The 17,049-nt window shown below is 38.9% G+C and overlaps 1 protein-coding gene across 1 annotated transcript in view; it reads right to left on the reverse strand.

The window, feature by feature from the left end:
• Positions 1–7,778: 7,778 nt before the first annotated feature.
• Positions 7,779–17,049, reverse strand: part of palm1b (paralemmin 1b) — a 43,656-nt gene continuing 34,385 nt past the window's right edge. The window contains exons 4-6 of the mRNA XM_049597210.1: positions 13,968–14,083; positions 11,989–12,059; positions 7,779–11,726 (exon numbers count right to left, since the gene is read on the reverse strand). Of these exons, the coding sequence (XP_049453167.1) occupies positions 11,347–11,726; positions 11,989–12,059; positions 13,968–14,083 (567 nt within the window). The 3' untranslated portion in view covers positions 7,779–11,346. The remainder of the gene's footprint in view (positions 11,727–11,988; positions 12,060–13,967; positions 14,084–17,049) is intronic.

Genomic DNA, 17,049 nt, shown 5'->3' on the forward strand with positions numbered 1-17,049 from the left:
AGATTCCCCAAATACTTCTTTCCTAATACTTCTTAGATCATCTTTTGACCTAAACTACACTATTGCCGAGTCAGAGGACAATGTATTTCACTTTATAGGATACTGTTGTTGTCTTTTTTCTCATGTAGCCTATTTATTTGCTTATTACACAGCCATATTTTACCTCTGTATGTTAGCCTTTTTTATGTTGTCTGTAAACAGGGGTGGGACCTGACCGTTTTGTAACACTGTGAGCCTTGTGTTCTGAAAATAATTAAAAAAAAAGTTTAACAAAAGTCTTAAATCAGACTACAGAATCAGGTAGGTCTAAATGTCGGCCTACTTGCAATACCAAAAGTGAAAGTACTCGTGCAAACAGATGGCTCGTGTGGGTGCTTTCCAGTGTTGGGAAGCTTACTTTTGAAATGTAGGCTAATAGGTTTCAGTACAAATATATGTAAGAACTACACTTAAAATCCTAAATCAGTAAATTCCCCGACAAACTTTTGCTCCTTGCTTGCAAATGCAACCGGCTGAAATTGATTAATGATACTCCACCCACAGTAACTGAATGGAACAGGGAGGTTTTCAGTGTCTTACCTCATGAAAGAGTGAGTGATGTCCTCAGGGATGACGAGGACTCATTTCTTAAGATCTGGAGTCCTTTCCTAAATGATCAAATACACTAATAGGCCAATACCCTTTGGAATGAAAGCAAGCTATGTCTAGTGTCACATGAGATTTCCGAAAAACCTATTTCTAAATAGTTCTTAGATCATCTTTTGACATGACATAGGCTGTCGCTGAGTCAGAGGACAATGAATGTACTTCACTTTTTGGGATGCCGTCATTGTCAATACTGTTGTCTTTTCCCTTCTGTGTCCTCTTTTGAAAATATATGTATTTATTTTGAGAATTTATTATTTTGATCATGTTTTCACAGCCATATTTCCCCTATGTTATTTAAATCAAATGTCCTTTTTGATGTTGTATGAAAAAGTTAGGTCTAAATGTAGGTCTACTTGCAGTATCGGAAATGAAAGTACTCGTGCAAACAGACGGCTCATGTGGGTGCTTTGCAGTGTTGTGAAGCTTACTTTTGAAATGTAGGCTAATAGGTTTCAGGTTACCCTGTTAAAAATGTATGAGGAATGTAACTACATGTAATTATTTTACTCCAAAACACTGGTGTTAAGTATGACAGTATCTAATTGGTGATCTGCAAAGTAACCAGCACATTCATCTGTTGAATAAATGTGATGGAGCTCAAATTAAAATATTAAATCTGAAATGTAACAGAGCTGAAGTTCAACACAAAGGACATAGTATAAGGAAAGAATCTCTGAATTGTTTGTGCAGTATTTGAGTAAATGTACTTGGTTTAATTCATTGTACCACTGTGAATATGAGGGAATTGACTCAGGATTAAGAGAGTCAAGCTCTGCTGTGTGTATAGCCTAAAGGGTTAACCGTCATCCCACACTGGTCAAGTGTTGAGAGAATTACGAATGCAGTCACATTGTCACTGTGACCGAAACTTTGTGGACCTATTCAAATTTACACATGCTTTGGGGTATTTAAATCTAGGGCACATGAGTGCTGCACTTTTCACCTCTCAATGTGGTGTATGAACAGTGCTAATGGTTGTTGGTGGGGCACAAGACAATTGAGATGGTAATTGTGCTGATACTGTGGTTTGTCTGCATGCGTGTCAATTCAGGGAAAGTTCCTGGGAGCAATATGTAGTTTCAAAATGCAAACAGAGAGACAATGAAAGTAAAGTACACATAGGAGGCAGTTACGCCAAAGAAGAAGTGGAAAAGATCTTCAGTCAAGAAACAAATTTAAAGGGTAACTTATGTATTTTTCAACTTGGACCCTGTTTTCCCACACATTTGTGTCTAAGTTACTAATGGGAACAACAATTTTTGAAACTGATCCGGCATTGTCTGAGAGGGCTGCAGGCTGCCATGTAATCACTTGGGGCAATTGGACACCTTCAATGTATGTCCACTAAAAGTGCCTGTTTTTGCCACAGACAGACTCAGATTATTATTGTAAGTATCAAACAATCTCATGGAAAGGATCCTTACAGAGACAGACCTTTGTGTTGAAGAACAAGACCCTTTTTGTTTGACTCCAAACAGCTCTGACATTGGCATCACCAAACCCGCCAAACTCCATTTAAATAAACATTAATTTTAGCGTGTATAGACCCAGTATATTTTCATATCTGACTAGATGAGTTAAGGGTTTATTCAACTGAACCAGAGCTGGTGATTGTTGGAATAGTGACAAGATGAACCAAGATGGCATTGATGGGTTTTATCTTGTTTTTGTGGACTTTGAAGAAGGATGTTTTACAATCATAAAATTACTGTTTATTCAAATGGAGTCTGGTGGGTTTGGCAATTTTCAGGCTCTTTCTGGTAAAACAAAAGGGCTCTCAAGGGAGGGATCCTCTCCATTATGTTGTCAGACACTGAGAATAACAATCTGAGCCTGTCAGTGGCCAAAACAAATACTTTTAGTGGACATAAATTGTTGATGCACAGTTGCCCCAAGTGGTAACATTGCAACCTCTTTGGCTGCTGACAGCTTGACCAGTTTCAAAAACTGTTTTTCCCATTAGTCACTTAGACACAAAAACCTGAGAGAATGGGGTCCAGGTTGAAAAATACAGAAGTTACCCTTTAATTTACAATTGTAGGACTGACTGGTTTGTATTTGCGAAATCAGGTGAAAGAACTGAATAATTCCATGCATAAAAATGTAAAGTTGAGAAGTAAGAGAAACATAAAGTGGCAAACAAAGTGTCAAGTTGCCACACTTGTGTGAATAAGATGTGTGCACAGTAATTTGTTCCTGGAAAATATGAGCCACGGACTACAGCTGGTGCTGAAACAGTGTCGACTCACCAGTAAGTATTGATTTCACTGGTTTCCACACTGGGGAAAAAATTGTTATTTTGGGGTGAATGTGGTTGGATTTGAAAGGAAAGGGAGTTTCATTGTTTCCTTGAGTTATGTGTGTGTGCCTATCCTAATCTGCGTCTCATGCAGAGATAACTGAGGTTTACAGTTAGCAAACTAATGACAGAGGAAAGGTAATTACTGGTATCTGTTACCATAGCAGCAATTAGATTTAGCTTTGCCCTCACGAGGCTGTTTGAGATCATTTCTGTGTTGGGACTGCATATCCAAGAAATCCCTCTTTTACCTTTCAAATTGATTTGAAATTAAAAATTCCATCTCTGTTTTGTTTCCAATGACTTTTTAAATTCCACTGGTCAAATCCAGGCCAGTGATGTTTTTCTTCTGTGTGCTTCTGTGAGAGTGTGGAAAAGCATTATCAGGCTTGTGGCCTAAAAACAGCTCTAAATATATTTTCTGTCTCATGATGTGGAAAACTTGTGCTAGTGCTATTAATGGGTAAAATCTGTCTCTTCACAGAGAATATGCCAACAAACTGAATTCATATGGGCTCAAGAGAATTAGATCCTGTGTCCTCATATGAGTAAATTAAAGTTTGGGTTTACTGTACCTTCTACTTTCTTCTGCTTAACTTAGATCTGTTGTCCTCATTTGTGGACAGTGTTTCATGCCATCTAGTGGTAGCAAAAGTACAATACACCAATCCATGCAAAAAGAAGATAGCAGCTATCTCTGCCAAGTCAGTCTGCAGCAAACTTTATGGTTGAAATGTTTATTTAGAAAGTACTCATTTGAAGACATTGGGACTTTATTATCGTCTTGCTTGAAGATATCAAGACTTTCTTATTGTCTCATTTAAGGACATTGGGACTTTATTATTGTCTTGTTCGAGGATTTTGAGATTTTAGTATCGTCTTATTTCGTGGATATTGAGACTTTATTATAGTCTGGTTTGAGGACACTGGGACTTTATTATCGTCTTGTTTGAGGACATTGGGACTTTTTTATCGTCTTATTTTGTGGATATTGAGACTTTCTTATTGTCTGGTTTGAGGACATTGGGACTTTATTATCGTCTTGTTTGAGGACATTGGGACTTTTTTATTGTCTTATTTTGTGGATATTGAGACTTTCTTATTGTCTGGTTTGAGGACATTGGGACTTTTATTATAGTCTGGTTTGAGGACATTGGGACTTTTTTATCATCTTGTTTGAGGACATTGGGACTTTATTATAGTCTTGTTTGAGGACATTGGGACTTTTTTATCGTCTTATTTTGTGGATATTGAGACTTTCTTATTGTCTTGGTTGAGGACATTGGGACTTTTATTATAGTCTGGTTTGAGGACATTGGGACTTTTTTATCATCTTGTTTGAGGACATTGGGACTTTATTATAGTCTTGTTTGAGGACATTGAGACTTTATTTTTGTGTAATTTTGAGGACACTGGGACTTTATTGTCTTGTTTGAGGACATTGGGACTTTTTTATCGTCTTATTTTGTGGATATTGAGACTTTCTTATTGTCTTGGTTGAGGACATTGGGACTTTTATTATAGTCTCGTTTGAGGATATTGAGACTTTCTTATTGTCTCATTTGAGGACATTGGGACTTTATTATCGTCTTGGTTGAGGACATTGGGACTTTATTATAGTCTGGTTTGAGGACACTGGGACTATATTATAGTCTGGTTTGAGGATATTGAGACTTTCTTATTGTCTCGTTTGAGGACATTGGGACTTTTTTATAGTCTTGTTTGAGGATATTGAGACTTTCTTATTGTCTCGTTTGAGGACATTGGGACTTTATTATAGTCTTGTTTGAGGATATTGAGACTTTCTTATTGTCTCGTTTGAGGACATTGGGACTTTATTATAGTCTTGTTTGAGGATATTGAGACTTTCTTATTGTCTCGTTTGAGGACATTGGCACTTTATTATCGTCTTGTTTGAGGACATTGGGACTTTATTATCGTCTTATTTTGTGGATATTGAGACTTTATTATTGTCTGGTTGAGGACATTGGGACTTTTATTATAGTCTGGTTTGAGGATATTGAGACTTTCTTATTGTCTCGTTTGAGGACATTGGGACTTTATTATCGTCTTGGTTGAGGACATTGGGACTTTATTATAGTCTGGTTTGAGGATATTGAGACTTTCTTATTGTCTCGTTTGAGGACATTGGGACTTTTATTATAGTCTCGTTTGAGGATATTGAGACTTTCTTATTGTCTCGTTTGAGGACATTGGGACTTTATTATTGTCTTGGTTGAGGACATTGGGACTTTATTATAGTCTGGTTTGAGGATATTGAGACTTTCTTATTGTCTCGTTTGAGGACATTGGGACTTTTATTATAGTCTGGTTTGAGGATATTGAGACTTTCTTATTGTCTCGTTTGAGGACATTGGGACTTTTATTATAGTCTCGTTTGAGGATATTGAGACTTTCTTATTGTCTCGTTTGAGGACATTGGGACTTTATTATTGTCTTGGTTGAGGACATTGGGACTTTTATTATAGTCTCGTTTGAGGACACTGGGACTATATTATAGTCTTGTTTGAGGATATTGAGACTTTCTTATTGTCTGGTTTGAGGACATTGGCACTTTATTATCGTCTTATTTTGTGGATATTGAGACTTTATTATTGTCTGGTTGAGGACATTGGGACTTTTATTATAGTCTGGTTTGAGGATATTGAGACTTTCTTATTGTCTCGTTTGAGGACATTGGGACTTTATTATCGTCTTATTTTGTGGATATTGAGACTTTATTATTGTCTGGTTGAGGACATTGGCACTTTTATTATAGTCTGGTTTGAGGATATTGGGACTTTTATTATAGTCTTGTTTGAGGACATTGGGACTTTATTATCGTCTTATTTTGTGGATATTGAGACTTTCTTATTGTCTGGTTGAGGACATTGGGACTTTTATTATTGTCTGGTTGAGGACATTGGGACTTTTATTATAGTCTGGTTTGAGGATATTGAGACTTTCTTATTGTCTCGTTTGAGGACATTGGCACTTTATTATCGTCTTATTTTGTGGATATTGAGACTTTATTATTGTCTGGTTGAGGACATTGGGACTTTTATTATAGTCTGGTTTGAGGATATTGGGACTTTTATTATAGTCTGGTTTGAGGATATTGAGACTTTCTTATTGTCTGGTTGAGGACATTGGGACTTTTATTATTGTCTGGTTGAGGACATTGGGACTTTTATTATAGTCTGGTTTGAGGATATTGAGACTTTCTTATTGTCTGGTTTGAGGACATTGGCACTTTATTATCGTCTTGTTTGAGGACATTGGGACTTTATTATAAGTCTGGTTTGAGGATATTGAGACTTTCTTATTGTCTGGTTTGAGGACATTGGCACTTTATTATTGTCTGGTTTGAGGACATTGGCACTTTATTATCGTCTTATTTTGTGGATATTGAGACTTTATTATTGTCTGGTTGAGGACATTGGGACTTTTATTATAGTCTGGTTTGAGGATATTGAGACTTTCTTATTGTCTGGTTTGAGGACATTGGCACTTTATTATCGTCTTGTTTGAGGACATTGGGACTTTATTATAGTCTGGTTTGAGGATATTGAGACTTTCTTATTGTCTGGTTTGAGGACATTGGCACTTTATTATTGTCTGGTTTGAGGACATTGGCACTTTATTATCGTCTTATTTTGTGGATATTGAGACTTTATTATTGTCTGGTTGAGGACATTGGGACTTTTATTATAGTCTTGTTTGAGGATATTGAGACTTTCTTATTGTCTCGTTTGAGGACATTGGGACTTTATCATCATCTTGTTTGAGGACATTGGGACTTAATTATCATTGACAATGTTGAGTTTTTTATACTTATCAGATCCTACTGATCCCAAATAGCTAGGAGAAATTAAAAATGCACACCAAACAAAAGTTCATGTCTCAGGAGGATATATCTGAGGCCCAACTGCTGCAGCATAAAGCAATATAATAATCTGTTTTGTTGAATAGAGAATACCTGATAACCATCTAATGAATGTTCTGTTTAAATGCCCCTCTGCCTTTGTCTCCATATTCCATAGTATATTTGACAAAAGTATAACTGGATTCAGTTCCAAAATAGGGGACAGGTGCCCTCTAGTGGCAAGTTTGGGGTACTGCACTTTGCAGAGGCCCTCGGCCAACTGACATGGTATATTAGTTATGCTCACTACACAGTATGAGTGGTGAAGCTGCGCTCTACAACTCTATGTCATGTTTCCATCCTATCTTGAATCTCTCTCCTCAGATCACGACTTCCTCCTCTACAATATTCAGTCTCCATAAATAAGGGGTAGTTTAATTGCCTTATTTCACCGGCTGATTGCACCCTATAATAAATGGATGGTTTATCTGCGTCTAATTGTGTGTACTTCTCCCCAGAAGGCTGTCCATCTGTGGCTCCATCAGCCGAGATGCCAAAACCACACATATCATTAACCATGGCTGGTGTGTGTGCGCTTCCACCTACAGCATGTGTACATTCGCTTGATTATATACACACTTATCTGACATACCGTAAACAAACAGTAGTTTTATTCAAGATTAAACATTTAGACGACCACAGAATAGATGAACAGGCATTGGTCTAACACAAGGTTGCTTTTTCTGCTGCTGTCCCAGAGACCCACGATTAAGCAAAGCTTTAGCTCAACAAATTTACATGTATTTATGGATGTATGTGTGCATATTGATATGCACACATGTGCATATACTGTACATAAATACATAGACTGTCAGTTAGTCTCCTGCATAAAGTTTGTATCCCCATAAAATGTTTAACTTTGGGTGTCGTTTGGCTTTTGATGCATTTTTTTTTTGTATGTGTGGGATAAAAAAATCTGTCAGTCACAATAAAATCATCAATTTTAAAAAGTTACTACAGGATACAAAGTTTTTTCAAGACACCACCAGTAGTCTACATATTACCTATTGTCTGAGCTGCATTTATTTATAGTTAATCACGTGAAAAATGAGAATAATATTCTACCATACCCCTCCAGAGTAGAAGGCAGTGTTTCCATTGGGTCGTCATGACCAGGAGCAGAGCAAGAAAAACCCTGGTCTAGAAAATGGCGGCAGACAGACAAGTCCAACCAACTGAACCTGACAAAGGCACCAACAATACACAGATGTAGTCATCTTTTTTTAAAAATACACACATCAAATACAATATACTGCCTTGCAAAGAGGCTATAGGAAAGAAAAAACATGAGAGTCAATATCAGAAAGGAAGTTGCAAGTTGTACAATTACAGTGGAACTGTACATATGGAAAGCATAGACTATATTTCATCTGTCCACGCCTGTTGACCTCCCCTTGGAATGTTAGAAGGGATCATTTCTCTGGTGGTAAAATGTAGGCAGGACATGAGAGAATGCATCTGGCACTGAAGGTTGCGAAAGACTCTCTTATTCAACGAGCATATGCAGGAGGCAGTAAATTCCCACAATCCCCCTCACCAGCAATTTGAGTAAGACAGAGTGAGATAGAGAGAGTTGAAAGTAGTTGGTGAATGGCGAGGGTTAAACGAGACTCGGGATTAGCACCAACTTCAGAGGTTTTTGAACTGCGTGTCTCCGAGCATAGAAGGTGGGGCTTTGTGTGTTTGTTGGTGAGGATGAAACATGGTGGCAATGGTGATGGTGTGGGTGAATGTCAGACACGGAGGGGAAGCAGAAGCATTGGTGGTGGAGCGTCACCCACCTAGATCGTCATGGCCTCTGTCTGCCAAACAAATGAGTAAACTAGGGCCAAAATGTATTTCAATAGGCTTTCAGGGCTCTGAGTTGCTATAGTGTACATGCATGATTTATCTTGCTAACAACCTGCACTGTTTAAAGGGACGGTTCACCCCAAGACCAAAAACCTATATTTTTCCTTTTACCTGTAGTGCTATTTATCAGCGTACATTTTTTGGATGTGAGTTGCTGAGTGTTGGAGATATTCGCTGTAGAGATGTCTGCCTTCTCTCAAATATAATGGAACTAGATGGCACTTTGTCAGTGGTGCTGAAAGTGGCCCAAAAAAACAACAGACCTTGTTGTGAGCAGTTTTACATAGGAACTATCTTTCTACTTTCTACCGAAGTACACCTGTCAACTGCATCCCCACAAAGAAGGAAACATGCATCTACTGCTAGCTCACAACATTACAGTTCAGCCAAGCAGGACGCATTAATGTTAACATCCTGCGCTGTCACAAGCAAGAGCCTCTCGCCGTTTAGTAGATGCACACTGTTACAGGTGCAAGGTAAACTAGCAGTAGATGCACATTTCCTTCTGCAGGGTGATTCAGTTGATATGATGTGTAGTTTGGTAGACAGAAATAGTTCTACTAGTTCGCTTCTTCGAACTACACCCATTAGCCGTATCACCACACAGAGGTAAAAAAAAATGCAGAGGTAATGTTTACATCTCAAGCTGTCACTAACCTCTCGTCCATGAGTAGATGCACACTTCCTTCTGCGCAATGACACAGTTGTTGGGTGTACTTGAGTAGAAAGAAAATAGTTCCTATATGAAACTGCTCACAACAATATCCGAATTATCTTGAGTAACTGGGTCATGATTTCTGGAAAGAGACATTGCCACTGAGTTTTTCAAAAGTATTTTTTGGCACTTTGAGCACTACAAGCCGAGTGCCATCTATTTTGGTTATACTTGAGAGAAGGCAGACGTCACTACGGCCGATACCTCTAACACTCAGCAACTCAAACTGAAAAAATCTAGACTGATAAATAGCACTACAGGTAAGATGAACAATATGTATTTTTGGTTTTGGGGTGAACTATCCCTTTAAAATGGTTAGACTGGTAGACTCTTACAGAATATGACCTATTTCTAATACAATACTTACTTAAAGCTTGGGCACCTGGACACAATCACATTATTTATGTTGTGTTCAGGTTCCCAAAGAGTATCATTAGTCTATTGAAATGCCCCAAATCTTTTTCTACTTCTGCAAATCTATTCAAGTACTATTGGGCCCGGGTCTACAGACAAAAGAGTCAGGGGTTAAACTGGGAGCAAGCAGGACAGAAACCAGCAGCCGACCAACACACAGTGAAATTACAGCATCATCAGACTTTTATTTGGTTCATAAAGAGACAAAAAAGCTTCTTCTTTTTCTTTTTTTTGTTTGAGCTGAGCAAGCCCGCCTCTTTTCATTATGGTAGAACTAATCCCAATTTAACCCCTGGATTTTTACATTCATGTGAACGTGATAGCGTATAATTAAGACCTAACAAGTGACAAGACAGTCAAAACAGTTGCAAGGCTTCATGCAGTGCTACCTCATAAGATTTACATTGATTCCTACTGTTGAGAGAACAAAATCGTTGAAGCGCCTCTAATCGTCGCGCGATGGTTTCGTCGTGACTCTACTGATCGTAAAGCAAGTGTATCCGTCCTTATTTAAAAAACACAAAAAGCTGTGATCTTCATGTACGTGCGTCACATATAGTATCTATGAGAAGCTAGTGCGGTTTGCGATATGGTCACTGCTCTAATCGGCCTCTTGTCTCCGTGCTGTAGGTTTCTTTTGAATGCACATCTCTAACGCTGCCACTTATAACAACTGTTACTGATAGGTGACTAAAGATATGAGCACATATGAGTCTAAGAAAGCACAGACACTTGTTAATGATCGTAACGCGAATCTGGTAGTGCTTACAAGCTTACATGCAGTTAATGGTTGGAGATGATATAGAGAACCCAAAACAATAAATACATTGTATAAAACATAATTTCATATCAATATATTAAAATACTATTTAAAATAATATCTTAGACAATATTGCAATATGAAATTGACTGATAAATAATTGGTAGGCCTACACAGAGAAATATATATATTTAAGTATCTGTGTCCTTCATAGTTTGCTGTTAAATGATTTTAAAGTTTCCAGATTTCCCCCCAGTGGGTAGCAGTACAATCCAGAGAGCTAATACATTTTTCTTTTTTTCCAACAATAATAACAATGAACTTACAGTACACAGTCCCATAATAAAGATATACATACTGAATACAATATAAATGTCAAGACAGAAAAATAGAAAAATATCAATAGAAATCAAAAGTCAAATACATATCAGAGAAAGTATACAGAGAAAAGTGTACTTATGAGTCTTTGTGGTTCTTGTTGTTGTAGCTGGAGCTTGTATTTGGCTCTCATTGTTGGTATATTGGCTGTGTGACTGTACTTCGTTTTTTTTGTTTTCTTTTTTCTCCAGTCCCGACACAAACACACACACACACACACGCTCTCCCACACAGACACAAAGTTACACACATCTGCAATTACAGACACATGCAAAGGGCACACATGCCTGCACAGGTGCAGGTGTGCACTCCCCCACACACACACGCCCACACACACATATGCACACACACATAGCTCACATGACCGTGCAGCACTTGCAGGTCTGTTTCTTCTCCTTCTCCTTCTCCCCTTCCTCCCCGCCTCCGTTGGCCTTTTCTTTCTCCGCCATGCTCCCGTTGGGTGGAGCCTGCTCTTCTGTGGCGGCCTCCCCTCCCGCTTTCCCCTCCCCATCCTCAATGACAACAAACTCGGCCTTCACGTTGCCATCCACCCCTTCCATTCCCAAAGCCGTGCGGCTCTCCTGCTCCTCCTCCACGGTTTTGTAGCCCATGAACACCAGGGTGACGGGGTTGTCCGCGCTGGCTTGGTCAGGACTGGGACCCAGCAGCTTGGCCTCAATCCCTGTCACCTCTCTCTTGGGGGTCTGACCGGAGTTCTGCACTACTCCGTTCTCGCCTATAGGGTGCACCAGAGGATCATTGAAGGGTTAGGGGAGAGCAGAGAGGAAAGAGGGTGGTCAGGGTAAGTCACAGAGACAAAGAAAGAAAGGAAATATTGTTTTAATTACCTCCGGCGGAGAGGAACTATTTATCAGGGCAAATGAGGGGGCCATTATTAGGCTGGCATTCTCTCTCTGACACAAGTGTCCAGACTGCGTTGCCATGGTTTCCTGTGTGATCACTGTGTGATCACATGTTGCCATGGGCACTGAACTTACCTCCATTTTCTTTGGCCACACCCTTTTTGGCTGGAGCGTCTGTCTCCAGTTCTTCTATCTCTTGCTCCAGCCTGAATTAGAAACACATGTGCAAATTAATTATTGAACAGAACCTGTAATTCATTTACACCCCAGAGACTGCAATACTGTCACATATGATATGCTTGTATCCAACATTATACACAGACTGGAGTCAGATTTTCACAATTCAGAAGTTCAAACAGCATCTCAAAGTCTGATTGAAATTGAATTTCTTGAGATTGGACCCAGTCTGGACGCTCAGATTGGCTGTAATACAATGCGTAACGCTACCATGACATCAAAAGCATCATTGGCCCTGTAATCTGACTGTGGCTGCATTTCAAAACAGATCAACCATCTCTGTCTTTAATGCTGTTGCTAAGCCCTGCTCAATGATTAAAGCAGACTGAATCACATCTGTGTCAACAACTAGCTATTGATGATTTGAATTGTGGATATGTAAAATCAGCAGACTTGTTATTTTTATTGTCATTTTCAGCTGTAAATGTGCCATTTAAAGACACATATTTAAACACCGACGTTTCTGCTGTGCTTATATTATGTACCATGTTGCTTTACTAGTGTCTCAAAAAACAGCTCTACCGTTATCAAGTAACAACATATCACTGCCAGTCGAACTAACATTAACTTAAAACTCAAGATGATGTTTTCGTTAGTGTGTGGCCCAACAGGTGAATTATTAGAATCAGAAGTATGTAAATATAAAGCAATAAAATAAAATAAAATAGAAAATTAAAACAAAAAATAGAATGTGCATTATGCTTCATTGTTTAACACTGGTGCTTAAGATATTAAAATATCAAAAATAAAATATATATATTGTCTCTGTGCTGAGGCTGTAAGTGTGAAATTTAACTACAATAAATACATCAATAGAATAAACAAGAACAGAATATTTGGCTAGGTTAGGTTTAGGAGTTAGGCTGCAACCTAATGTTAGTTAATGTGTTGTTATTAATGAGATATGAAAGCATCAAACATGCATTTCAGATGAAAGAGATGAAAAAATAGTGAAAAAGAAAACACTCAACATGTTGCTGCCATATGTTGAGTTCAGAGCCGTCACTGAGCATGCTTGCTCTTTGCAGATGTAAATCTGAAAAACCCAGACCCTTGTCCAATCTTTATTGCTACCCTGGAACCCCATTAACAACAAGACATTCCGTAGGTATACCTACGAAAAGTGATGCACCACAATTTGTAGAAGAAAGAAGTATAAAGAACGAAATTCTGCATGACAAAGTAGGTTGGGTGGTGGATGGGTCAAACAAACACAGGACTCTCCCCCAGGAGACCTGTGGTTGAGACTGTGTGAGCTTTGAATTATTTTAAGGTACGTGCTCACCATATTTCTTTTCCTAAACCTAACCTACATCACTTTAAATGAAGTATGTAACTCTGTGTTAAGTATGTAACATGATGACACCACTCATGGGGCTCTAAAGCCACGTTTCCACTAAACACTTTTCGGTATGGTACCTTTGGAATCAAAAGTAACCCTTCAGACATGGTACCTAGACCCTAGCGTTTCCACCAAAAACAGTACCCTTAAATGTGGGCGGGGCTGTTCAGCAACCACCGCTATTGACCAATCAACAGACTGCAGTGATCACAGCTCCACCTTTTAGTGCCAGATCTGTGGGCTAGGTACCCCAACAGAACAGTACGGAACCGTTCCATTGGTACCATCCACAACTTTTCACGGTGGAAATGGAAAAAAAGCATACCAAACTGAACTGTACCATACTGCTCGGTGGAAACGGGGCATAGTTGGTTGGGTATTATACAAACTGATGTATGTATATTTTCCTAAGATATATGAACCTTTGTATGAGGATACATTGACTTCACATATTTGACCTGTTCACTTGCTAATAAAATAATTTGTACCATCTGTTTATCAAAGATCAAACATGCAGGTGTTTTTAGATGCTGACCTGAGGATAACCTGCTCCAGGAGCTTGGTCTTCACCTCGTCCTCATGCAGACGCTTCTGAGTCTCCTCCTCTGCTGGAGCTCCATCTAACAACCAGCGCTCCCTCAGTGCCTTCGACTGCAAAAGGACATAACATGTTAGGAATGAGCACTGACAAAAGGCGTTAAGTGAGGTGGAGACTGACTCAATTTATCTATTAATTCTGGTAAAAAAGGAACACATTTCACTATAGTTTCCCCCTGTGTGGTGAATAAGTGTGTATGTCAGCTATAATGAAAAGAGCATAGGCAGACAGAACCCTTTTAATCATGCGTCTTTCATCAGGATCAGTTAATTAATTCATTAGCAGAACTTCAATCACCCCAAATTCAGCACGCTCTAACCCTTTCTAAAAGATTAGCCGTATTTTGACTGAGAACGGCGAGCCCTTGAGCTAATCTACGATGAAAATCTCCCAGCGAGTGCGCCCAGCACTTCTCTGCTGACTGCTGCCACTCAGTGATTCTGTCACATACTTTAACTGCTGCCAACTTGTTGTTGCCAAGTGGACTATGGCACCCAGCCAGGGCCTCAAAGCCTCTGGCACTGAACAGAAAGAGTCCAAACTATGATATAATTCTCCTATTATTCTAAATCGAGCATGGGATTAAAAGTCTAGATAAGTCGCTCAAAGATAAAAACAAAATAGTTGTAATCTTAAACGGCATCAAACATTTCCTAGAGGCTGACAATAATTACAAGAACGTCTTTATGGGCACACTGACAGCACTGACTGAGACTAAATGGACTGATTGTAAACTGTCTTATTATTTTTACTGTAGATAAAGATAATTCTAGGACAAGATAATTAAGTACTTCCATATACTCTTAGGACCCAGAAGGAATAATGTTAAAACAAAATTTAGGTAATTGGGATGTCAGAAACATATCAAAGATTTTTTTTTTCTCAGAAATGTAATGTAGTCAAACTTTTCAAAAGAAAAAAGAACATTACATTACATTTACAGTACTGTCACATGGTTAAATTCATGTCTAAGAAGTGAATTATTAAAGGTACTGTGCATGCTTTTAACTGGTTATACATAGTGTGCGGCATGTGTGTGTTTACAAGTCAAAAAGGAGGTTTCTGTGAAGTGCTGTAAAGTTGAGTTGATTCAAAACACACATTAAACACACATTAAAGATGGCTTAATAGCGACAATTTCAAACAAGCACACAAATCCGCTTCACTATAACTCACAGCATTCACAGACAAAGCATTTGTCTTTAGCTGGATATATTTTCCCCACAAATACAACATGCTAACGCTATTAGCACAAGCCTATGGCATTGTACATTGTATAAATTAACCTAGCAGCTAGTGGATTTTTCCTCTTCTCATATGAAACTAGGGACAACAGCAACATTTAACAAAGGTAACGTTACAAAATTTGGCTCCATTACAACTCACAAGGTTCATCGACAAAACAACTGTCTTATACTAAACACGTTTTCCAAACAAATATATCATGCTAACGTTATTAGTACAAGCCTATGGCATTTTACATTGCATAAATTAGCCTAGCAGCTAGCGGACTTTTCCTTTACTCATATAAAGCCAGGGACAACAGCAATGTTTAACAAAGGTAAGGTTATAAAATTCGGCTCCATTACAACTCACAAGGTTCACTGACAAACAACACAAACAAATACACAAATACAACATGCTAATGTTATTAGTACAAGGCTATGGCATTTTACATTGTAATTAGCCTAGCGACTAGCAGAGATTTCCTCTGCTCATATGAAGCCAGGATAAAACACATATAACAAAAAAATGATATATTCTTTTTAAATTAAAGTAAATAAAAGCTTTGTTTCCACTGAGGGAAATGGCTTCAGCTTACAAAAATAGACTGGTCTGCCTCACCTCAACATGTGTTTACATTTCTGGGGAGGTGCACGTCAGGCTATACGCAGAAGTAGGCCTATAAATTCCGCCTCACATTCACACCTACGGCCAATTTAGAGTCACCAATTAACCTAACATGCATGTCTTTGGACTGTGGGAGGAAGCCGGAGTAGACCTTGAGAAAACCCACGCTGACTCACTTGCTGTGAGGCGACAGTGCTAACCATTGTACCACCGTGCCACCCCTTTATAAATATAACTTAATTTTCTTAGTGCCATAAGCAGCAATTCCCGCTTTTGAAAAGACAAAAGATAAGTTCTGCTAGTGACACCCTCACGTGTGTTACATCACTTGAAAGCCCAGGATGTCCTTTTTAACAGGAAACCAGGACTCAAATTGACTGCATGTGTGATGTTGGAAATGAAGGCCTCAGTGTCATGTAACATGTGGGAGTGACATGCATATATTTTGCTCTGAGGTGGATTTTCCATTCTATTATTCTCCTACCTTCCACTTCTTTATCTCTTTTTTCACTCTATGTTTATTTCTTTTATCAATTTCCAAACAGCCCTGTGTCCTTATCTGGACTCCCCATCTACATTCCCTCCTGCAGATAAGCTAATATCAGAGCAAATACTTGGCGTGCTCTGAGGTAAATATAACAGTGTGTCTCACTCGCAGCTGTTAGACGGTGCAGTGAAATTCAACCCTGCTTGGCCATATGGAAAAGTGCTAGAAAAAGTGCTTGTTTTCACGAGTTGGACTGAAAATCTGGACCTGTGCTTGATGTGAATTCTTCTCCAGTGATGCAACAGGAATTTCTACAGCAAAACTCCCCCCATTTTTTTTTCTTTCGGACTCGACCCCCGCCCCCTTCCCCTCTCTTTCATGCATCTGTATCCATCATGGGGTTCATGAACTCGGTTAGTGTACGATATATTGAATACAGTTGTAAATGTCAGAGTGTGTTTCCTTTAATTCCAATCTGTGTTTATCTCTTTAAGTCGCTCTCCTACAGCTCTTACTTTCCCCATCGAGTCATTCAGCTCCAGACACCCAGCTCAAAGGAGCTTTACAGCACACACTCACTCTCACGGTGTAATTCAACACTCCTCATACCCCGGCCCTGCATGGTCTCCTGGGTACTGAATCCAACCCTGCTTCCCTCTTTCTTTCTCTCTCTCTACTCCT

Source organism: Epinephelus fuscoguttatus, linkage group LG14, assembly GCF_011397635.1.
Source record: "Epinephelus fuscoguttatus linkage group LG14, E.fuscoguttatus.final_Chr_v1".
Lineage (NCBI taxonomy): Eukaryota > Metazoa > Chordata > Actinopteri > Perciformes > Serranidae > Epinephelus > Epinephelus fuscoguttatus.